The sequence below is a fragment of the Gastrolobium bilobum genome, unplaced genomic scaffold (assembly GCF_033153095.1).
Source record: "Gastrolobium bilobum isolate Gb01-03AN ecotype WA unplaced genomic scaffold, APGP_CSIRO_Gbil_v1 utg4957, whole genome shotgun sequence".
Classification (NCBI taxonomy): Eukaryota; Viridiplantae; Streptophyta; class Magnoliopsida; order Fabales; family Fabaceae; genus Gastrolobium; species Gastrolobium bilobum.
Window position 1 is genome coordinate 168769 of NW_026897021.1, and position 25983 is coordinate 194751.

Sequence of the window (25983 nt, forward strand, 5' to 3'; positions counted from 1 at the left end):
TTGGAAGAAGGTGCAATTCGAATGATAGAAACGAACATGTAAGGGATATTGTGTGGGAGACATATTGAAGAGTGAGAATAAGCGGATAAGACACATGACGATGGAGAAGACGTTTTGTATGCCTCAAGGTAATTATTGGTAGTAAGTAAATTTTGGCTATAGCTTTGGATGGAGCAAAATAAGAAAAATATCTCACTTAAATAAGAAAAAAGGGAAAATAAATATTATGACTAATCAACCCCTCTTGATTAACGCCCCATCATTTCCCAATCATATTAGGTAATTTTTCTTATCCAGTCCATTCAATTATTGATTTCCCTAATTTTTTATCCAATTGATTGATTTCTCTTATTTTAGTCAATCAATCTAATTAATTAATCTACTTAATTTGAACCAATCAATTTAATTAATTGATTTTCTTAATTTTCTTCATCGTCATCAAATATAATTTCTTGACTATATTTAAATTCAAAATTAGAATTCAAATTAATTTTATTAATTTGTGTGTCATATAATTTATTTATTTTTTTAATTTACTTAAGATAAAATGTTTATACTTTTCAAAAGAATCCAAATCATTATATGAATCACACGTGGCAAAACTTTCCATAGAATAGCTCTCTCTCTCTCTCTCTCTCTATATATATATATATATATATATAGGGAAATATTAATCTTATGTTACATGAGAGTAGTTCTCTCATGTTGTAGAGAGTTTAAGTGGCGCCCACCATTAAAAAGCAAAAAAGAAAAAAGAAGGGATGCAATTTTCAAAGTGAGAGAAAACGAAATAATTATCTCATGTAAAATGAGAGTAGTATTTTCCATATATATATATATATATATATATATATATATATATATATATTCAAGCTATTTTTATTGTCTCTAGATCTTTCGTATATTAGTATTTGTAGCTTTCCGAAGAAAATTCATGTTAGCAACGATTATAACTATAATTAGAATTAATTATATATATACAAAATCCAAAAAATATCACTCCATCCCCCTCCCGAAGCCGTTACTAGTTCATTTCTCTACATATCATATCACCACGCAGGGCCAGGGCTTCCCCCAATCAGTCAAACCTCACTCTCCTAATGCCCCCGTAAAAAAACAGACACTGATTTACCTGCGCACACATAAGCAGATGCCAGGCATTGCTGTGTCCAAAAAAGTAACGACAAAAAATGAGCGAAGGCATGGGGAAAAAAAATGAGATGTTACGAAGTCAAAATTTGCAGTCTTGGATATGTACACGACTCTGAAATGAATCAGGAATATTAGCCATTAAGCTTTGCCAAGAATTGACTCAGATTGTACTCCTCTGTATACTGTGATTGGTCCCATAGCTCCTCCAATCCCCCAAGTATTGCTTTCAATCCCTTCCCACTGCCTACTAATTTAGTGTCTCCATCAGAGTTGTTCTCTGAACTCTTCACAACAGAAGACCCCTACACAAATGATCATGCCCAAAACGTTAGAAAAGAAACAAACCATGGTGATTGATATTCACCGAAATAACAGAAAATCAAGCTTGTTATAATCTTCATTGCAAGATTTCCTATGCATACATGCGTGTTAGCATGTTACAATGGGTCAAGCCCTCAGTTGAATGTGATGGCATACAAAAATAAAACCCCAGCCCATGACAAAAGCCCCATGCATAAAATATGGTGGCACACACTAATCCTTTTGCAACTTTAAGATTTACAGAATAGACATACAAATAGCATATACAAACACAAGCTCATAATGCTCAATCTTCACTGATGAAACTACTGACCCAGTACTACTCAAGTTATAAAAGTCTGCATATAAAGCAATTATAGACATAAACACGCATTCATACCTTCTTGGAGATTTCTGCTGAAGCAAATAAATCAAGCAACTGATCTGTATTCATTGTTTTCATACTAGCATTTTCCGAATTAATGACAGCATTAGCCACTGACACTTTGAACCTTTGTAGGCTCATAACTTTCTCTTCCAAAGTACCACGCATTATTAGACGGTGGACATTAACTACTTTTTTCTGACCTAACCTGTGTGCTCTATCCATAGCCTGCACGTTATCAATATAAGAAACAATGTCATTACAAAAAAAAATATATGTATATTAGACAGTTCATTCCCTCAATTGCAAGATGAGAAATGTTACGGATGTTTTGCACGTAAGGGGTGGGTATAAGATACGGTTGTAAGAGAATTTACAGATATTGATTAAATAATATTGTTCTCATTTGTTCTTTGAAATTCTGCTCTTATCAGAAAAGCTCCATTCTGTTGGGTATTAAAGATGGAAAGAGAGCATGCAAAAAAACAGCATAACCATTCACCATTAAGCTAGGCCGGAAACTAACTACAATAATTACAACTAGAGTTTAATCTGAAAAACCTGATTAAAGATTTGTTGGATAAAAACTTAATCCCAGCTAATTTTGAATTCCTAGCTGCCAAAATTAGCTTGGTCTTGAACTGAAAAAGAAAACCCAAAGAAACCACTGAATGGTTCTTAATACCTGATGATCTCGCATAGGATTCCAATCATGCTCCACAAAGACAAGGGTATCTGCAGATGTCAGGTTCAAACCAAGCCCACCCACTGCATATGGATAATTTTATATAATTTCAAAAAATTTAAGTTACATTTACAAGAGAAATAAATAGGTAGATCAATAAAGACAAGGTGAAAACATTTTACCATGCGTTGTAAGCAGTAAGACATCAATGGTAGGGTCAGAATTGAAAGCTTTGACAATATCAAAACGCTTTTCTGGCTCAACTGATCCATCCAGCCGCAAATACGTGACACTGTAACGCAAAAAGTAAAAAACTAAATGAAAGTTTTCATTGCAAATCAGAATCAGAATCAATTGATTTGGAAAATCATAGTTCCATGCAAAAACATGAGGCAATTGTTAAGGAACAAAAGGAGCTTTCAACTAAAAGCTTTAGACGTATCTACCAAATAAAAAAAGCTTTAAATGTGATGAAACAAACATGAAAATCTAAACAGCCAATTTGTCAAGATTAACTGAATGCCTAGGTCCAGGAACTTACTTTTTCATGTGGGTCTGAAATAAATCTCTTTCGATTATATCCAGGAAAGCCTGCAAACAAGCCATTTGTTAAATGACAAATCAGTAAACCATGTCTTATTCTTCAGAAAGAAATATGCCCCAAAGAAAAGGGTAATCATTACCTTATGTTGAGCAAATATCAAGACCCTGTGTTGCCCAATGCTTACAGCACCCTCAGAACCCAAAGCATCAACTCCAATTCCACACTCTTCAAGAATCTCATGAAGAGCAACTAACTTTGGGGAGTGATGGAGTTTGTGAAGTTCAGAAATGATGTCAGAGTCAACAGGCAACAGTCCTGAGAGGGCGGTAGAGAGTGAATCTGGAATCTTCTCACCAATGACAAGCAAGGGATGACTACAGAGTTTTAGCAAGTATTGAAGTGCCTGAAGCATGGAATGGAATTTTGGGTGTCAAAAAAAATAACGGATGTAGCAAAACCTAAGTGATAATTAAAGAAGGACTATTGCCTGAAAAACATGTGAAGACGCTTTAGTAGAACTGCTACTTCCTTCTGCTGCAACTGACTCATTTGTTGTTACCATAGATGACATTTCTTTTTTTACAGGAGAACCAGAAAACTGTTCATAAAGTTTAAGTTGTACAGGGCTCAAATCACAGTATCTGTCTTGAATTATTTTCTCTGGAAGATCAGACAAAACTTCATCCTTTGTCCTACGAAGGAGGAAAGGCATGACCTATTGGACGAAAGTACATCAAGTTAGCAGACAAATTACAAAATTATGCAGTGCAACAATAAGAAAATGAAAATCACCTGCTTATGCAATGCCTCCATAGCAAGTGCTCCTGCTTCAGCATCCTTAGCAGAGCACTTTGGATCTCTTGAAGCTAATAGCGGTTTTCCGTATGTGGCTTGGAACTGTTAAAGCCACATTAAATGAATGCCAGTTGTAACAACAATTAAAAAAGAATACTAAAAATGGATTGCAACTTGCCAGATAAGCATTACTATTAACAAAATACTAGCTAGATTGCTAAGATATGTCTTGAAGAAACTCTCAAACTAACCATAAAAGCACACAATAGCCTATATGACCATTCATGCACCTTCACAATCTACTGTTGAAGTCAAGTTAAATGAACACAGTTTTGTAAGATGTTATAGGATAATATAAAACCATTCATGCACCTTAACCTAACAGCTTAAGCTATTGGGAGAGTTGATGCATGATAAGTGATCAGAGCCTATATGACCAATTAGCCTATATGACCAATTGGTCTACAATTCGATCATTATTTGCCCCCATTCTTCTAATACAAAGTTGAATTTTAGCACAAGTTATGTATGTGGCTTTTGCGTAAGGGGACATATTAGAGGTATAATATAAAACCATTCTTTTGTCTTCATCTATCAGTTTGAGCTTTTGGGAGAGTTGCTTCATATAAGATATTTCACATATTTGAATGAATGCATAACTGTGTTTTGCAGGTGTGGATGGAGTGTTACTGTGTGACAAACTGATAATTGAGCAGAAAAACACAAGGACAAAGCCGATGCCCAAGAACCAAATCAACCGAAGAGATTAAACTGTTAAGTAGAGGCTCAATAATGGTTTTATATCTCTAGCACCCTTCGGGCTTAAAGTATTGACAATGAACAGGCCCACTTTTACCTTTAGCTTAATTTAATTTAATTATAAAAAATGAAGGCAAGTATATTGAGACACTAAAAACTTAAGCTGTTGGGTGGGGACCTGGGTTTAGATTTATATCCCTAACAGCCCAAAAGCATATTGAGACACTGTTATGATAAATCTAATCATGGCCATACCATGTTCAATTTCATAGGAAAAGGTTTACAGGAATTGAGGTGGTTCAACTACTGATATATTTCATTCAACAGAAAATGGTGGTTGGTTATGCACTTCAGCAAGTAATGACAGTAATTTAGCTTTGGGAGGGGAAACATATGAAATTAGGAAAATACTAGACAGTCAGAATTCTTTTGCCAAATTGTTTTTCAAAATGAGATGGTATTATTACTGAGTCTTGGATAAATGAGTAGTCCCCACCATTTTGACTTACCCAACAACCACCCTTAAATCTCAGATAATGCTGGCTGAATTCTGTCAATTATTTTCCAGCTGTGTAGTACTACTACTCAATTTAATTTATCTTGCATTAATTCATCTTGGTACTGTATGAAATAGACTTAAATCAAAAACAAATTTCCTAGCCTAGATTTGTTGCACGCGTGAATGGACATTTTAAATCAACCACGTTTCCAACAGGCTTGAGTTGAGACATGTCGAATTAGTTAACTAACTGATGCACCCATTCAATCTCATCAAGGGCAGTCAGAGAACTAGAGCAAGCTTTGAGGACTTATGACACATCCATTATATAACATGGCAGTTAGTGGGGAAAAAACATTGGAACCAAAATGCTATCTCAAAAGAATTTTTTTCATCCCAAATATGAGAGATTGAGAGAGAACTTTTAGCTGAAAAACCTTTTTCAAGCAAAAATTAAGCTAATCCAAACATGCATTCAAATAGGATCAAGGGGAACAATTTATTCGGTCAACTATTGCAACAACTTCTTGTACAAAAACTAAACATCATAATTCTGTCCCAGCATTTTAAGAACCTAACATCCCAAATGTATCACTTTTACAAATCATAACAAACACCAGCACGGGTTGCAGTTACTTTTTTGTAACAACATCAATTATAATGATAGGCAGCGAAAAGATACTGATACCTGTCTCTCTGTTCCAAGAAATCCAGGCATCAAAAAATCAAAGAGGGACCACAAGTCCATTATGTTATTCTGCAATAAAAGGTAAAACATTTATCAGATGAGTGGTGATACGTTTTACCTTTAATAATGAGAAGATAAACTCTTCACCAACCTGTATTGGTGTCCCACTCAATATTAAGCGGTGTTGGGCTTTCAACTGCTTTACAGCAAGCGTAACTTTAGACTTGGCATTCTTGATTATATGTCCTTCATCCAAAATGCAGTAATTCAACAGCAGCTGTCCCAAATAATCAATATCTTTACGGACAACATCATATGATGTTATGATGACATTATGCTTGCAAAAATGATCTCGAAGAAACATTCGCTCCTGAGCAGAACCCACATATTGAAGACTAGATATAACTGAAACATCAATATATTTTTCTATCTCAAAGGCCCAGTGTCCAACTAGTGTTGATGGGCAAATAATTAAAGATGGCAGAAGATCCTCGTTCCCAATTGAAGCTCGATGCTCAGCTATATCAGAGGCCACAATTGCTGATGCTTGAAGTGTCTTACCAAGCCCCATGTCATCACATAAAATTCCATGAAGCTTGAAACGTTTCAAAAAAGCTAACCAATTTATGCCTTCCTGTTGATACCTGGAAGCATAAAAAGAATAATATAATAATAATAGATTAAACTAATAGATCAGAAATTTACGAATATAAATAAAAATCTACAAGAGTTGACATAACAAGTCATGAATCAAGTATTTGTAAGAGAGAGAGAGAGGAGAAGGATTGTCTTGAATGAGATCAAAATAGGGTCAAAGAATGAAGATTGTGCCATGTTAGAGAATAATACAAACCATTAAAAAGACCTTCACCCAATATCTTAAGGTTTTGGGTTGAAATGGTTCTTTACATGATATCAGAGCTTCAATGACTTCAAGGTCACGAATTCGATCTTTACCTCCCTCCACTTTCTAGTGGAATTAAATAAGTACAAAGTAAACCAAAAATTGGGCATGTGCAATATCTACGCTTCAAGCCCAAAGGGCTCTTGCATGAGGGGGGGTGTTAGAGAATAATATAAACCATTAAAAAGGCCTTCACCCAACACCTTAAGGTTTTGGGTTGAAATAGTTCTTTACATGCCAGATGATTCAAAAAATTTAGACATATCATCTTCATTGTGAAGACTTCAACACAGGATTCATTTATTGAAACAACAGCAAGAACTATGTGAAGATTTAAAACTCAATTTCATATTAAACCATGATTCCCGTGTGATTTCAATAAAAGCAACACACTTTATTTTATTAAACCAAGAAGAAGTTTAACAGAAGTGTGATACTTGTTGTTAGAAAATAATATAAACTATTAAAAAAGGCCCTTACCCAATAGCTTAAACTTTTGGGTTGAATTGGTTCTTTACTTGGTATTAGAGCTTCAGTGACCACACGGTCACAAGTTCGATCCTCATCACCCCCACTTTCTAATGGAATTAAATAAGCACAAGATAAACCAAAAAATTGGATCTGTGCAATATCCACAATTCAAGCCCAAAGGACTCTTGTGTGAGAGGATGTATTAGAGAATAATATAAACCATTAAAAAAGAGCCTTACCCAACAGTCTAAGCTTTTGGGTTGAATTGGTTCTTTACACATGTAATAAGTTTAGTCCAATGGATGACAGCGCCCAAAAAAAAGTCCAATTTACCTTCTCAGTGTTACTTTTAATTCAGTGCCCAACTTGTAATCTTCAATATGAGAGTTGTCAAGTAGTTGCTCCAAAAAATGCAAATCTTCTGCATTTCTGGATATACCTTCTCCTAATCCAATCGGTTGAGGAAGGCCTCGAGCTAAAGGAAGTAAAGGTACAAGGGCAGCAAAACTATGGGTCACACTCTTTCTGACAGACTGATCACAATCACTCATGCACCTTAGAAGTGGAACCACCAACAGAGGAGCATAAGGGACCAACTCAACACCCAGACCCTGAACAAGAAAACTAATCAACATGCCTGCTCCTTGTCGAGCATGAACTGATGAAGCATCTTCCAACATAGGGATAGCATTTTCAACCACAGCCCCCATAACTTTCACAGTCATTGACCGGGCCATGGAAGTGATGCAGCGTGAAGCAGCTAATCTAACTGCAACATGAGAATGTTGAACACATTCGAAAATGCATGGGAGAAGTGTCAACAGTTTTGGCTTCAACTCCTCATTTAACAGGGGAGCAACAGATCGTACCACCTATAAGAAAACCATGATGCATATTACGCAGAATACTATAAGATATCACTAAAAACAGGTCCAAATGAATGTAGCTAAATTTGAAGAATTTATTGAACTACTAAAAAAAACCAATATAAAAATATCTGATCAGGCCAAGATAGATAATTAAACGGTGCACATATTTTGAACCTTCACAAAACTAGTGGTCTGCAGTGTAATTTTAAAAGAAAAAAATACAACTGATTTCATAAACCTTTCATCTATATTGAAAGTTTACAGATAGGGGAGGCTTGTGAAAATTCAGGAATATCCACAGGAGCTGTATGTTATTTTCCAGTGTTCTTTCCCACATAAAAGAAAAAAATTAAAACAATCTCCAGTCCCCCATAAAGAGGTATCTCTTTGACAATTTCATGCCATCATATCATACAGCAATTCAACTCCATAAAAATTCAAATCTAATGATGCAAAAGTTTTATATGTAATGAGCCAAGTTCGCAGGTAGAAATTGATGACACCAACCTGGATGTTGTTAATCAAGATCTGAGGATCACTGACAGACTCAATAGCCACAGTAACTTGCTTTTCATTAGTGACAAGAAGAGATTCAGATGAGCTTGGCTTTAGCACCTCAGTCAGGCAATCCCACAGCTTAGGAAGTTTATCAAATAACAAAGCACCAAATTTCTCGCACAGAAGCCTCAATGATAGCTCAGATCCACGTCTACTTATAAATCCCTCAACCTTTGATCGATCTTCACCAGCCAGCACATGGACCTTTGACTTCTGTTTGCTCACAGGAGTTCTAAAAGACAGGAGACCTTGGTCATCAATACTCTCCATGGAGCAGATTAATTTAGCTTGAGGGGTCTCAGAGGGATCCGTGCAAGTCAAACTACATATATTCTTAATTAATTTATCATTAGGGCAAGGCCTACGTGTAACACAGTGATACATTAGCTCAGCAAGGGCCTCAGCTGACATCATTTGCAGGATTTCCTCCTGAAAGATAAGACAGATAAGTTATCATCAAATTAAACATGTATATGTGCATTAGAGAAACAAAATTAAACTAGCACCTGTTCTCGTTTGATCGAAGCCATCAAAGGCAAAATGATTGGGGTGAGACGTGTAGGAAATTCAGACATCCAGACAACTGCAGCTGCAACTGAAGATGAGACCGTAATATGCAAATTACTCTGCAAATCATCCCATGAACCAAGAATAAGCATGTCAAAAATCTATTTAAGATTAACTTAAAACACACAAACGATGTAGAAACCAAGAAATACCAATCACTACAATGAAGTGTTAAAAAAATGTTTGAAGCATACCTGAACACATTTCAAATAGCCAGAAGTAGTCAAGAGCCTCTGTTTTGAGGATTCAATATCATCCATTGTGTTCTTTCCCAAGGATTCATTTGCAGAACTATCATTACATAATGCTGGAATTTTTGATGCAAAACCAATGGCATCATCCACACTCAAGCTATCCAACTCAATTTTGGTAGTTCTCAACAACTCATTAAATATACCAGAAGACTTGACAGCATTTAACAATTGACCAGCCTCACTACGCATCTTTGAATAAGTTCTTGAAAGCTCAGTATATGGAATAAGTGAATCTTTTGTTGGGAAAGCTGGGTCAGAACATGCTAATAAGTCCAGCAACCAATCTTTGAGGGCAATAGGAATGCCATCAAGGTTTTTGGATGAATTACAATGCTTAATCTCCTTAAACCAAGAAATAAGTACCATAGATGCAACCTAAATCCAAGAGAAAATATTAAAGGAGGGAAAAAGAAGGCATAACATTGTTGGGGTGTAGGTTCATTGTATGTGAATCGGAAATTCATACCTGGCGCTGGACACCAGACGAAGAGGTTAGAGATCTCCAAAGCGGATTAATCACAAATTTCAAAGAACCCTCTGGCAGCTTAGAAGCAAAAATTCCCAATGCAGTTGCTGTGACCACCCGAGTATGAGTTACAGACGAGTCTACATCAGCACCAACAACTATTTTAACCGAATTTATAGGAATATCTCCATTTTTATCTTGAGGAATAATTCCCTTTGTAGAATCAAGACCAAGATCCCCACCATATTCATTTTCAATCTTCACGGCTCTCATCTTAGCTGCTGCTCTAAATTGACTTTTTCGTGGAAAGGCAACAGGCAAATACATCTTTGAGGCATCTAATGCTGAACCAAATGGTGTAGATGCAAGTTCTATCCAAGAAGTCATATAAGACCTTGCAGCTGTCTCCAAGTCCTCCACAGGACACTGCCATCAATTAGAGATACAACTTGATAGATGAGAAAATAGAGAAATATAAGTTATACAACCAAAATAAAAGGAGAAAGATCAAAACAACCACTTTGTAAAAGCCTCGGGAAGAGGGGAGAGGAAGATTCTTCAGAAAAAAGAAATCCTCATTGACATTTATAACGGCATAATAAAAACGATGATTGGTTAGAGATATAATAAAAAGCAATGGGAAGATGTAATATAAACAAAAGATCAAACCTCGACTCAAATAAAAATCATTTTGATGCAAACATTATGCAAAATAAACAACAAACAAAGCCTATGTATCAGCAGGACCAAACAAGTAGAGGTGGATTGTCATTTGATCCAAGAGAAGATCATGTCAGGGTGCATTTCTACTAGCTTTTCAATGACCAGCTAGCAAGCAATTACAAAGTCTCTTCAAGAAAGGTCCTGGATTAGCCACAGTTTTAACGTGCATGGTGCATATGACTTATATGTTTCAGCTTGAGAGGCACTGTTGTCCAAATAACTAAATAATAGCTGTCCTATTTTTGTATCTATCAGTATTTACTGTACATAGCTGTGCTTTGTTCTGAACAGTTGTACTACAGGGCTGTGCATACAGTCTCTTCTCTTCATATAAATAAGAGACATAAGGTAACACGTATGCATTATCACTCAAGATTTTCTCTCTAGCTATTTTACATATAGAACTGTAAAGAACCAATTCAACCCAAAACCTTAAGGCGTTGGGTGAGGTTACATTAATGGTTTTATATATCTCTAACACGTCCCCTCACACGAGAGCTCATTGGGCTTGAAGGGAGGACAATGCACAGGATCACCTACCTGTGTTAAGAAATTCCACAAGAGAAAGCGAGGGCGGTGAGGATCGAACCCGGGACATGATGCTCTAATACCATGTAAAGAACTAATTTAACCCAAAATCTTAAAGCGTTGGGTAAGGTTACATTAATAGTTTTATATATCTCAAACAAGAACCACACACCATTTGATTTTACTACAAAATATTAGCAATACCCCAAAAGGCTAAAGTCCAATACAGTAGTTAGAGAAGTATGATAAAACCATTTTGTATCTTCACCTAATAGTTTAAACTTTTGGAATAATAGGTTCATGACATGATATCAAAGCCTTTATGACTAGGTGGTTTAGAGTTTAATCCTACGCACCCCATTATTTTAATGTAAAGTTGAATTTCAGCACAAAGTAAGTGGACTTGTGCATTGTCCACACTTCATGTCAAAGAACTTATTCATGAGGGGACTTGTTAAAAAGATTATAATATAAAATCATCATGGGTCTTCACCTTACAGCTTAAACTTTTGGTATAGTTGCTTCATGACAATAATAACACTAAGTTATTGCACAACAGAAAACCAATGTAAATGCCAATTGGACATCGTATAACCATCTACAAACCAATCTGATAATAGTTTTCTGTTAACAATTACCACTTTTTTAAGAGAGGAAAAGTATTATCCTGATGCCATCTTGATAACTATCAAAATTTTGAATTTGCAATAATGCTCATGCATATAATCTGAGATTATATTTTAACATAGAATACTGTGGATGGTTTTGGTAGGGAATCTTTTAAAATTAATTTCGCTCAACATATACACAGTCCTCACAATATATTGATCCCTGCTTACATGAGATGACAGCATGCGAAACAGTGAGACATGAATCTTCTTTAGGCCTCTGTACAAAGTCAAATCTAGTCCCAAAGATTTGGTTGCTTTTTTAAGCCATAATCTTGATTGGAATATGACAAAATATAGGATTCGTGTACATCATGCTTTAACTGAGATGAGATACAGGAACATCTAGTCAAAAACATTTCCAAGTAACTCTGTCTTATCAGATGATATACCTGAACAAGGAGACTCCAAACTCTCTCAGAACATTGCAAAATATCCTCATTTGTTTCCAATAGCAGATTCTGGAAGACAATTCTAAGGGTATCTCCAAATATAAAAGAGGGCCAAAAAGAAGCACTACACAGCTCAGACAAGCTTCTCTTATATACAGCTTCAAGTAGCCTCTCCTGAAAATGGAAAATTTTGAGTAAGCTATCACTACTAGTACCACCGTTCGTCAAAAAAGAAACGAATATGTTACAAGGAGTGTTATATGAAATTCAAACTTTTTCACCAAACTTCGAGGAATAAAGATAAATACCAGAGTCCTTATTGCTGAATAACGGACAGATGTGATACTATGCCTCATAAAGGGCCACAAACGTGGAGCCAATGTAGAAAGCACAAAAGGATTTTCTTCTCCATAATCACCACCACCACCAACTCCATTTTCCATTTCCGTGTCTCCCAATTTAAAAACTTTATACATCTTCGGTACCATCTCTTCTTGAGAATAGATTTCTGCCAGCAGATTCATTACGCTGCAAACAGATAACTAACATATTAATTAATACTAACATAATATTGCCAAGCTCTGCTTTGGTGCTTTTGGTCTCTATAAGATACAAAATACACCCCAAAACCCAGGATTAGTTGGAAGATGTTTGAAATTATAAAATCCTCTATTTCTTGAATATTCTACGAATTACAATAAAGTATAAATGCATGTTGACACTAGTACTTAGACTATTCAACTACATCAAAGTACATATTACAAAAAGTTTGCAAGGTTGAATTACTACTATAAAATAAAGCATAAGAATCAATTAAAACAAAGCTAAGTGATTAGTTTAAAGGAAGATATTCAAAAACAATCTAGCATAAGCAAGTAGGAAAGTAGGATTGTAATAAAGAAGTTCTCTACCATTTAAGTTTAACTAAAAAATGAAAGAAATAAAAAAAAAATATTGTAATCCTTGTAAATGAAAATTTTGGATGGGGGATTGATGAGGAGAAGAGAGGGATATGGCCTCCACAATATGGAATATTGCCTATAAATAGATACTCCCAAGATCTGATAAAAGAACCTCACCCATTTTTAAAGAGAACAAAGACCTAAAACATAAAGCAGAGAAACAAATTTCAAGGAGCTAAAGCAAGATGCAGAGTAGAAGAGTTGCATTGTAACCTTTCCAGTGTTAATTTTATAGAATCAAGTGCTTACCACTAGGCCAGAAGCTATAACTGATGATAAAGGTGAAAATTTGTTTCCTTAAAGTTTCTTAGAACTGCATCAACCTTAAGGGGGCAATACCCATTACAGGCGCCATCGGCTGGAATGTTAAGTATATCAAATTTTAAGGGAAACACTTCCAAATAAAGCCCACAAACTTCAATTACTTTTATACACTGTTGACTCTCTGCAGGTTTTATTTTTTGATGTATGTATGTGTGGGTGACACAACTGGCTGTGCGTCAATCATAGTTATTAATCCAGGATCATAGAGCGGAACTGCCTATGCCAAATACACTACAGTGGTATAGCAAATAGCAGGATAGCCACTATTCCAAAGTTTTAGATGCAAGAAAAATAATTTACGCTATACAGTATACACATATAAATGCTCATAAATAAAAAATTACCCAAAATCGGATACACATTCATAATTACTAATCAAAATTCATAGTCTAAACACAAAAATCACCATCAATCTAAAGCACTATTAACAATTCAATAATTTCAAGAAATTTGAATTAATAGAAAAAAATTGAACAGTCAGATATGTGAACAGAGACAAAGGAGTTGGAAAAAATAATAATAAGAGATAAATTAGGAGAATGTGAACTTTGAAGTGACAAGAAAGAACACAGCACAAGAAAAGAATAAAGAACAGAGACCTCAATGAATTATCATGCATGCAGTAAGCAGAACAGAGACCAAAGAGGGGAAAACGATGCCAATCAAGCTGTGCTGTGATGCATGAAAAGAGGGTTGAAAGGCCAGTGGCTGTAAACAAAACACAGGTCAGCCGCTGCATTTTTTTTGTCTCGAAACAGTGGTAACAATCCGAGTGTTTTGACTCAAATCAGAAACCCTATGTGTTGTTTCTGATGAAAAACGAGGGGAAGTCACAAAAATACCCAAAAAGTGGGTTCAGCAATGCACAAAAAGGATGGGTTAAAGATAGAATATCTCAGGGATAGCAGCTGCGACACCCATGAAAACCAAATGCAACACTAAATGAGTCTCATAGCGGCCAGAGGGCGCCTTGCATCGCTATAACACACTATTAACAACCCTGGTGTCAATGGCATTACTTGCTAAATAATGGCTAGGGAAACTGGACAATCTATTTCATTTTTAAAAAATGCTGGTTTTAGTTGAATCATAAAGAATAACATAATAAAAGTTGAAATCCTATAATTTTTTTAGGATATTAGACAGTTGGATAGCAAATTGAGTGCACAGGTACAATGCTATCATTTTGTATAATTCATTAAACTATGACCAAAAAGCTATCATAAACAAATTGGCTGCAATTGATCAATATCATATAATAAATGATAAGGTATGCAAGCAAAGGCCCATCAACATATAGACTCTATAATTGATGGGACATGGAAAACTAAGCAGATAAAGATATTCTTGATCGTTTTGTTATGTCAACATGAAAGACAACATAATGTAATTAAAGGCTGTAAAGTCAACTACCAAAATTTTAGCCAGTCAAATACCTGCTTGTGGATGGACTTAAATCATCCAAATCAAGCAATATATCCCACAACAGCATCACAATTGAGTGCAATGTTTGACCTGGCAAAGCAACAATTGCAGCTGCAGCTGGTATTAAAGCATCAGCAGCTACTGCCCTGACATCATCATCTGGATCCTCCAACCCAGATTTACATGCAGGAAGAACACGTCCAAGCAAATCAGAGAGCATCTCCTATAGTCAGTATAAGACATATAAGAAGCCAGAACAGAACAGTACAAAAGTATCTCTTAACAACTTAAAATATATTAAAAAGAAAAAGAAGAAGAGAGAAATAACACATCAATCAAGAAAAGACTAAGTTTTCATATATGGAACTGTTAGAGATATATAAAACCATTAATGTAGCCTGTTATTCTCTAACAGGAACTACAAACTAGTCAACCTTTGTCACTATTAGAGGAACACCAAAATAGTAAACAAATGAGATCTGGTCTGAAGCGTGGTTTCTTGTTGTGGAGTGTTCAGTTCATTTCCTATATACTTAATAGGACAAGAAATAACAGTACAGTTTCTACACTTTTGTGTTCTATCATTCAAAAGAATATTCGTACTTGGGAAGAGTGCTTGCAACATGCAGAATTTTCATACAATAGAAGCATGCACTCTGCTTCAAAATAATCACTATTGAGATTGTTTATGGTTTTAAATCGTTCACACCCTTGAACTTAACTCCTTTACATGTGAATGAAAAGTCAGTTTAGATGGACAGAAGAATGCTGAATTTGTGTGGAGCATCCATGAGAAGGCACGTCAAAACATTTAGAGGAGGACTGCACAAAATCAAGATAGGCCAACAAGGGTCGCAAGAAGGTTGTGTTTGAACAGACAACTAGGTTTGGATTCACTTGCACAAGAAGCGTTTTCCAGAGCATCGAAGTTCAATTATACAAGGGGATGGACCATTTCAAGTTCACAAACGAATCAAGGATAATGTCTACAAACTCGATCTTCCCGGTGAATATAATGTTACTACTTCTTTTAAGGTTGCTGAGTTGCCTCCTTTCCATGCACATCACAATTTGAGGACAAATCTTTCATACGGGAGAGGGAATGATGAGGACATCTAGTCCAAAACTTAGAGAGGAGGCCGCCCAAGAGATGTGTTAAAACTTTCTAGTCAACCAGTCACTCGAAACAGGGCCAAGCAATTCAAAGAAGGCTTGAACAACTTCGTTCAAGACTTAGAAGCCCTGGCAGAGCAGGGAGATCCAACACATGGCTCAAGCATCATTCAAATTTCTGTTGTGGCTGAATGACCTGATTCAATGGACCAGATTGCATCTTGATCTCAAAGTAGATCTAGGCCATAGATTATTAGGATTTTAAAATATTGGTTGGTTTATCCTTATTATCTAGAATTTTTAATTCTTATGGCTTGTGATTGCTCTTTTAAAAAGGCATACATCAACGAGAAAATGAGATTAGGCTTTTATTCACAAAATTTGGAGAGGTTTATTTCCTTCTTTGTGTTCTTAGTTGAACTAGGTTTGCGTTGGCTAACTACCTGTAAGCTGAGGTCTTATGGATCAAGCTGTGAGCTTGGTTGTGGCTACATAGCTTAGGACATTGATTCTTGCTCATCTTGCGAGCAAGATTCGTTGTGATAATCACCGAGGGTTCTTGTCTCGTCGAAAGCTGAGGTTTAAGGGGTTTTGCACTTTATTTATCCTGAACTTGACTTGGAAGATCCGATTAGGGGAACTTTTGTGCAGAGTTTCATATCATAACCCCTATTGAATTGAAAATGACCATGATATAATCTTCTTAATTAGCTTGTAGCCTTCTACCAATCCTGTACTTTAGAATTTCTTTTGTAGATTTTAGGATGTTTTTGAAATGTAGTAGGCTGTCTAGGACTAACCACCAATGAACTGGGAGGGGGGTCTTTTCCCTACTGTTCATTTCCTAAGTGCTATTATATTTATATCCTTCAGAGACTTCATTTAATTTAAGTATATCAACAGCAGACATCACCACTAGAGTAACAACCATTAAATTCAGTCCTTGGATAGATTTGTGAATTTCGTTAAACTGCTACATCATAGAGTTCATTTTTGGTAAAACAATGATACTCAGTCAAGGTCATAGGACCAGATAACACTCAGGCATAGCTGATGCAGCTTGCAAGTAGTTCTTAATCCCACCACACCAAACAATACTAAACATGATAATCATTTTCCAAATTCCAATCCAACATGAACCAATCCCATTCCACACTGGAAGCACATATCTTGTGCAATGAAAAATTAGGAGTAATCACAGAGAGAGAGAATTTACTGGGCTAGAATAGATTGAACGCCATTAATTTTAATTTTATTGATCATCAACATCAACATCAACAACACATTTATCCCAAATTAATTGGGGTCGGTGGTAGATGAACCCACATGAAAGATACAAGGTTCATCACATAAAAATATAGCTGTTTTTTACGGCCGGTTCGCAACACCTGACGCCAACCCTCCTACTTTATCCTGGCTTGGGACAGGCCATTTTAATTTTATTGATATTTATAAAAAAAAAAGAATCATTCACTGACACCAATAAGATGCAAATTAGGTTTCAATGGGTCAAGGATGGATATAAAACTCTATATTGTTCTATAGAATGGCAACTAGGAGCAGGAAGTGTCCAGATGGCCTTGCACTACTTCCTTCTTCAAAAGCACAAGAAACAAAAATAATAGATATACTCTGAAGGAAAGGGGCATGTCCATTGCTCATAATAAATTTGGCCAATGTGGTACAACACAGAATTTCCTATAAATAACTACTGCAGACATAAAATACAAACAAACACTTTGGATGGTACCAAATTGTTTTTGCAGTCAATGTCTCAATACATATGACTAAAAATATCTTATGCAGAACAATGGCCAAAACGAGTATATGCATAACTAACAAGTGAGGTACGTGCCTCAACTATCATACATATAGAGTAAAACCTAGAAAAAAAACGGGGGAAAATAAATATGCACCTGCCGCACAGCAACCAAATATTTTATACCCAGAAGACTGCCATGACGAATCTCCCATTCTGGCCTACACTGAACAAAAGGCAATAACCGAAGCATAAAGATTAAAAACTAATCTGAGTCAAAGAACTCATAAACCAACACACTTTGCTGCATTACAAAGGAAAAGGACAAAGAGAGAAAATCAGAAAAGTTGAATGCATATTAAGTTAAATTACATCTATCAAAAGCAAAACAAATTGTGCCACTAATTGATGTTTACCTGCATTTTCAACAATATGTTCAATGTTTCATTTACTAGTGCTGGATGCATATACTTAAATGCAGCACCTAATGCCTGTGCACAGGTTTCACGTACTGGAGCAACAACCTGATCAGACACGTAATCTCCAAAGCTGAAATGAAATAACCAAAAACGATCAATAAAAAAACTTGCAGATAAAGAGACAGCCCTGAAGTATCACATTAACAATAACAGCCAATAGTAAGAAAAGACAAGCACAGCATTTCACAATCAGTTACATAAACCAAAGTTCAGCAGGATCTAGTTCAAAAATATCATACCGGTCAAGTGACAACACACACAAAAAACGTATCACACAATCTTGAAGAAATTCAAAGTTTCGAAGCCAGGAACTTCTAGCTACTTTAACCATGTTCATCAGCTCACAATTCTGCGGAAGATTTCTCAGCACATTAAGATTTCCAGAGGGAATCTTAGTGTCTTCAGAATAACCCTTCTGCTCTGCCACATTAGCAGGTTCCTTGCATGCATCATGTACACCGTCAGAGAAAGATTCCAGATCCATGTCAACAGAATTACCATTAAATTGCCCATTTCCATAATCCAAAGGTAAATTGCATCCCTGGGTTTCAGAACTAATGCTGATTTCAATATCACACTGATTGCTGCAAGTCATCACGCTATCCATAGGGGTCGAATATGAAACATCCTCAAGTTTTGGCTTCTTCAAGTTTGACTCAAACTCATCAGCTGAAACTTGGATATTTAAATCAATTTCCCTCTCTCTCTTCAACATATTTGATATACTTTTGTCTTCTAATTCAACAAACAAGGCACCACCAAAGCGTGAGTCACGTTTAAACACTCCAGCAGAAGCGCCTTGATGCGTTAAAATCTCTCTCAATGCCATCACGCTACCATGTCGTACCTCCCAAACTAGCAACAGCATTTGATATTTTATCATTCAAAGAACATTAGTGAAATGAATGTAAAAGTCCATCAGCAAAATCTATATTCTATATTCTTCTTCAAATTGTACTAAAAAGTGACAACAGGGGTAAAATATTTACCAGGATCAAACATATCAATAATAAGTTGCTCAACAGAAGTGTAGAAAGGCCATTGTCCATCCCCATCATGCTCAAAGCCATCTTCCTCCTGATTAGCATCCATGAATGCCTATGTAAAATGCCAATAAAATAATACTAAATTATGACTTGTGATTGAAGCTGAAAATTGAATAAATTTGCATTGCAACAATTTGAAGGTCAAGATAGTATTTTCAAAGACATACAACAGAATGAAACTTGTTTTATCGCTTGCAAGGATGAACCGAGTACATAAATAATAATAATATAATAGTAACAAAAACAACAATAATAATAATAAAATAACAATGATTAATAATTACAATCAACACTTATAGATAAATTGCTACCAGCAATGACTAACTTCGACTAGAGGAGTGCAATGAATTATTGTGTCAAGGCATGCCCAAAGAGGGCTAAAATTACCATAGAATTAATGAAGTAAAACGGCATATTACCTTGCTGTAATTTACTGAATCAGGACTCGTGCCTTTTGAAGTCAAATTTTGAGCACCTGATGCCTCGGTGCTTCCCTCTTCACACCAACCTTTTGTCTGGTCCTTTGAGTTTACCTTTGCTTTGCGCTTTAAAAGATTCAGTTCTCTTGCACTTGGCCACTTTGATTTGACACTAGGAACCATATTTGCAACCATTTTCTGAATATTATGTACAGAACAAGATGTAAAAACTCTATGATCTACTCCATTGAGATGATTGTCTGATTTGTGTGCCATAAGATCTTCATCTCTTATTACATCACTGATATCCATAAATTGTTCACAGACATCCAAGCCTGCATTGAGAAAAAGAATTTCTGGAATCAGAAGCATATAATAACTTAGACACCAGACATTATTAAGAAGATGCACATGTCATAATAACAATGTACAAACACGGTAAAATGTTTACAAAGATAAAGAGCAAAAGGCATAGTTAAGGGCATGTGAATATGAACCGGAAGCAATTCAAAGCCTTGTTTCAACTGCTTCAGATGAGGAAAATAGAAGGAACACCAAAGCATTAGGCCACCACAGCCAATTCTCTTCTTTTTTTCCCATAGTACAGTGCCCCTTGACTTTCTCATAAAGCAGCTTTATTGCCACCACAACACCTTGTTTAGAGGCTCAACAAGTGCCCATTTACATCAAGAGCATTTACTGAGTATGCCATCAATGTTTAGCAATCACCAATTTAGTTAGTGTAAAGAACCAATTCAACTCAAAACCTTAAGGTGTTGGGTGAGGGCCTTTTTAATGATTTATATTTTTCTCTAACACGCCCCCTCACACGAAAGCTCATTGGGTTTGAAGAGTGGACAATGCACAAGCCACCTACCTGTGCTAAGAAAATTCCACAACAGAAAATGGGGGGCGGAGAGGATCGAATCCGTGACACGGAGGTTCTGATCTGATACCATGTAAAGAACCAATTCAATCCAAAACCTTATGGTTTTTGGTGAGGGCCTTTTTAATGGTTTATATTATTCTCAAACAGTTAAAGTCATAATTTCACTCTCACTTATTGGCAAAGAGATATTATAGCTTCAGGCATTCTTACTAACCTAAACGGCGTCGAAGATTTTGCTTCTGGCGAACCAATCGCTCCTTTGGGCTCTTTATATTATCACTTACAATATCATATTCCTGAAATGGAACAAGACATAAAATGTGTATGCAGCAAATGCACATGCAATCAAGGCAAAAGAAAACTTCAAAAGGAATCCAAGGCTCTTTCATTGAGTGTATGAAGTATGAAACATAAAAAGTAGTTACGGACAAACAATTGCAACGCAAAAACAAGTTCCACTGACCAAATTCAGAGCTAATAACAATATGCCATTTTAAGTATGGACCCAATTCAGCTCTAATGATGCAAGTTGGAAATTTTAATGGCTTAAGAAAGGGGGCTAGGTACTGTCCTAGCAACTTGGATTTAATATATATAGAAATTCTAAATTTACCAAGACATAAGGAAAATCCTTGGAAGAACATTTGTTTGTTCTACACATAGAAGGCCGTTTTATAGGCTTATTAGAACTTGATTGGCAAATAAACAATTTTAAAAAATATTTTTTTTTTCAAATTAAACAATTATTGCTAAAAACTTCCCAATCCATATAGTATCCTATAACAGCTAATTCTATGATAATCACGTTAAAATAATCACTACAAAAATTAAAAGGAAATCATTAGGGGGCAAAAAGCAAGGAAGACTCATTCATGTTGTGCAACTTATGCTGTCATTTGGTGCCCAATCATTTTCTGAAGAATCAGTCTAGATCACAGCCAAGTCCAGATCAACAGTTAGCAGAAAGAAACAATTTTCAAATTTACAAAAGTTTTAAAAGGTGAAGAATAGTACTTCACATTCCCGGTCTAGTCCTAACTCCTAAACTGTTCATATTTCTTCAAAGTGTAATTTGATTTTTTTTTTGTCCCTTTGTTCATCCAATCTTTCAATATGATATTTAGAATAAAGATGTTATTTAGCTTCTTTGCGACTTCGTAATTTCCTAAGAATCATACATATTTTGTCAAAAAAGTTTAGTTGTTCACTTCCCAGACAGCACCTCATCCCCTTTTAAACAAGGATGACTCTTCACCACAGATCATGGAAAACAATTAATATGGTTTTTTTTTTTTTTTGAGCAAATGCAATATTACTATCTCAACATATCATCAACAAGTGGTAATGTGTGTGTATAGTGTATTTTGACCCAAAAACAAAATATAAGGTGTTTATAACGAGATTATTATACCTGTCCTCCTGATGCTAATAAAGCTCCGAATTCAAGCACCTTGTTCATATCAAAGCTATCAAGGGGGAAAACGATTAAGTAAATATCTATCAAAAGATAGGTTCAATGTAATAAAATGGGGGTAAAACTATTCTCAAACAATATGAAGCAATAATTTTTCAGCTCATGGTGAACGCTGGATGCATTTTACTTTGGAGCGGTTTTTCATGGTTCAGTATAAAGGTTTGGGTAAAAACAAGGGCTAAAACTTTGTGGCAGTCTTCAGTTTATGCAATTCTTTGGTACATCTGGTTGGAGTGTAATGCTGGCATCTTTTAAAGGTGTCTTCGCCCTTGAACTTGCTGTGACATATGATTTTGTTTTTGTTTCTCTTGGTGTTCTGCCGACTGCTTTTTCAAGAGATTTCAAATTTTTATATGCAAAGGGTTAGGAACCTGGTGCAGCACTCCCGATTTTTTCATGTTCCTGGATCTCTCTTCTTCTTTTTTCTGTTTTACAGGATATCATAAAGTAACCCTAACTGTACCTTACTTCTTTTCTCTCTAATAGAAATGTCTTTTTTTATGCCAAAAAAAAAATGTCAAACAATCATAGATGATTGATAGTGTTACCTTCTAAATGAGCTTCCTGTAATTTTCGATTGTAAAGAAAGCCATGCACATAGATCCTCAACACTACAAGATATCCCATCCTCAGAAATTTTTGATACAACAGAAGCAATAAGTTCATTCAAACTTATGTGCTTAACATTCTCAGCAATAGACCCAATTGCATGAGCAGCAGCAACTCTTGTGTCCCAATTTTTGCTGCGCAGATATTGAGAAACCTAAGTATCACATGACAACGGGGTGTTAAAATCAATTTGACAAATGACACACATTATCAACACACAAAAAGAAGAAAAATAAAACAATTATTACTTTTATGTTTATGTTGTATAAACTTTCAAAGCATTTTGTCAAAAACAAATTATACCAAAAGCTTAAACTATTAGATGCGGCTCAACTACAAAATACCCTTGTTTCAAGAACAGTATAAAAAGAATAAGGGCAGCAAGCAAGTGTTCTTGATTACTTTATTGAAGAGGCTATATTACCATGTCAAGAACCAACTATTCCAAAAACTTGAACTACTAGGAGCAGGCTGGGAAATGGTTTTTATCTCAACACATTTGGTTTTTATCTTAACTATAAAACCATCCACCAACAAAAAGTTTATAAACAAAGAGAGAGAAAGAGTTCGTGACCAATTTTGTTTTTCACACCACACTATTTAGCATAATTAACATACAATGAAGAGAGTGCAAAAATACAATATAAACTGAACATATTATAACAAAAGCAGGGAAAATAGAACATTAGAAAAATCAATACCTTCTTAAGAAGATTGGTCAAGTCTTGTGGGTGTGATTTTGCAATGTCCCCTATCTGACGAGCAGCAGTCAACCTTGTCGTTTGAGTTGACCCAGCTTTAAAGGTTTGGTTAAAGAAAATTCAAGAAAAATTAAATAATTTAAGTAAATGTAAAGATAAGGAAAATATGGAGGATACTGTCCAAGAGAGTAAGCAAGCGCTGAAGCCTAGATGACTGCTGGGCCATAACAAATCATTCCAAATAATTTATTGCTCCCTTTGCCTATAATCTACAGTACCAAACAGTAAATATGCTATCCAACAAATACATTCATAATTGTTTTTTGCAACTAATACAGCATGTCAACCTTGAATTCATCAACCACCGGCCCCAACTAGTTTGGGATAAAGAAAATGTTGATGTTGAAAGAGCATCAATGTTCCTTTATACGTTTCACTAATCTGTATCAACGTAAAAGTTACCATTAAATATGTTTTATCAAGACATTTAAATTACTTAGTAGCTTCAAGCCAGATACTTTGCAATGACTCCCACACATGCTTAAGACAATAAGTCGTGGAAATGCCAATCACTTATTCACTATTCTCCTAATAAATAGAGACTCCAACTTGGCATTGATAATTAATAGGAATAATACAAGAGACATGTTGGAAATATGCATGATTCACACAGCTCTTTCTTCTAATGCGTATATTATGTGCAAAGCTAGATTAGGAACTGCTGCTCACTTCTTCTTGGCATTTTGTAATGTACATCAGTAACTTCCTTACAGAACAACATATGTATGGATATTGGTAAACATTGAGGGCCCGTTTGGTGGACAGGATATGATAAGGATAGGATATAATATGAGGCTGATAAGGGTAGGATATGATATGGGGCTGATAAGCCTATATCATATACTGTGTTTGATGAGCACCTGATTAGCAATCTGATAAGATTATGTAGAAGGAGAAAGAAGAAAAAAATATATATATAATGCAATAAATACAAATATATTGGGTAGCGTGGGAATATATTGGGTATTCAATATTGATATCCTATCCTGTTGAATCCTAACCCAGCTCCCCCCACAGGATAAGAAATCATATATTGGATAGGATAAAATGAGACAATAGGATAAGCTAATCATATCCTATTGACCCACCAAACAAGAGATAAAAGTAGGATATGATAAGTTATCATATCCTATCTTATCTTCTTTATCAGGTGCTCCAAACAGGCCTGAGTGTCTCTGTTGTAGCCAACTAGGGAGAAGAAAAATAGACACAGAACTTGATATGGTTAATCCTATAGCAATATGGGCCTACATCCACAAGCAAAACAAAGAGAAAATATACTATGATCAATGAAGATGATATGGAGTGGCCACCTAATGCCCAAATCCTAATGTCAACACAGCCAAATCCTCATTGTTACTGACACTTAGTACACTTTATAACTGACTACATATTTTACAATACATATTTATGTATGTCCATAGCTTCAGGTTGTACTGCGGGCTTTTCAGGTCATGTCACCTGTGCCAAGCCTATAATTAATATAGCGATTTCCTTTTAATTTAAAGCAGTGTCCCATAATGCATTTTTAAGGTTTTGACTTTCAGCACCGAAATGGATGCCGAGATTTGTCATGACATGCAGTTTCCGCAGTTTTCTGGCGTATTTGGTTGGAAAGAAATGCCTATATTTTCAAGAGTGTATCTCGGCCCCTTAATTTGTAATGTGATACGATCACATTAATGGCTTATCTTTGGTTCTATGGTCGTGGTCATTTTTGGGGAAAATCTCATGAATGATGTATAATAGTTTAGATTGCCTTTGGTACATCTTTTAGCTTCTTTGGCTTGCTATTTTCTTTTAATTTTTTAATTACAGTACGATATCTTACCCTCCCAAGATTTACTTTGTCTCTTCATTTGCTAATAAAGTAACAATAACAATAGTGACATAATAAGACATGAGCGAATGCCCAACTTGTTCCACCCAGAATAATTAGGAATCCTCGATCTTTATGCTCTATTCATCAACCGCGAAAATTAACAAATTATGCAGTGATCTTGACTAAACGGACATTATATTCGACAGCAGTAAGTTCAGCAATCCAGTGCGAGTAAAATGGATTGCGAAAAAGTTGCATGACAAGGAAAACATGCAACAAATAAGAAAAATAAAAATAAAAATAAAAAAGCAAACAAATCGTGAGTTTCTATTCGCTATTAAAGCTCAATTATTTTCATACCATGAAATAATAAAGCTAAAGAATTCAAGAAGCGTGAATGTGGAATTCGAATAATTGATGTATCAATTGTGAGAAGAACAATGGACAACGTCCTTTTCTGACTCGCTACCAAAATGCAGACGGCAATCAAAAGTAGATCATGCGGTGCAGGGAACAAGAATATCAAGAAATTTAAGACAGACGGAAAGAACGATAAAGAATGAGAAACGAGCCTATGATTCTGGTTGAAACTGATGGTCGGCCAAGTTCAGCACCGGAGCTGAGAAAATCGCCGGCGATAACGAGGCGGCAGAGTGTCTGAGTCGATAGAGGAGGAGTCTCCGTCAAGAGCTAG

At 35.6% G+C, this 25983-nt stretch overlaps 1 protein-coding gene across 2 annotated transcripts; it reads right to left on the reverse strand.

Moving 5' to 3' along the window:
- Positions 1-946: 946 nt before the first annotated feature.
- Positions 947-23850, reverse strand: LOC133303485 (TATA-binding protein-associated factor BTAF1). 2 transcript variants are annotated; one of them, XM_061503400.1, is made up of 29 exons: positions 23755-23850; positions 23585-23676; positions 23408-23502; positions 22646-22860; positions 22035-22089; positions 20838-20919; positions 19735-20069; positions 19259-19346; positions 18509-19124; positions 18207-18339; positions 17948-18016; positions 14930-15141; positions 12516-12735; positions 12208-12381; positions 9897-10322; positions 9371-9805; positions 9116-9235; positions 8559-9038; positions 7516-8054; positions 5959-6451; positions 5808-5876; positions 3859-3963; positions 3554-3781; positions 3206-3469; positions 3064-3113; positions 2705-2814; positions 2523-2605; positions 1853-2065; positions 947-1454 (listed from the first exon to the last, which is right to left on the reverse strand). In XM_061503400.1, exons 2-29 carry the CDS (start codon positions 23631-23633, stop codon positions 1284-1286), a joined length of 6129 nt encoding a protein of 2042 aa, XP_061359384.1. In that variant the 5' UTR covers positions 23634-23676; positions 23755-23850; the 3' UTR covers positions 947-1283. The 2 variants fall into 2 exon arrangements, with proteins under 2 accessions (XP_061359384.1, XP_061359383.1); XM_061503399.1 differs by having other exon boundaries at positions 19259-19367.
- Between the last annotated feature and the right edge of the window lie 2133 nt (positions 23851-25983).

Excerpts from the sequence above, each read along its gene's own strand:
- LOC133303485 (XM_061503399.1), bottom strand. The coding sequence starts at position 23,633 with ATGGCCCAGCAGTCATCTAGGCTTCAGCGCTTGCTTACTCTCTTGGAC. Across the intron at positions 22,861-23,407 it reads TGACCAATCTTCTTAAGAAG|GTTTCTCAATATCTGCGCAG; the intron begins GTATTGATTTTT and ends TGTGATACTTAG. Across the intron at positions 12,382-12,515 it reads ATTCAGCAATAAGGACTCTG|GAGAGGCTACTTGAAGCTGT; the intron begins GTATTTATCTTT and ends TTCCATTTTCAG.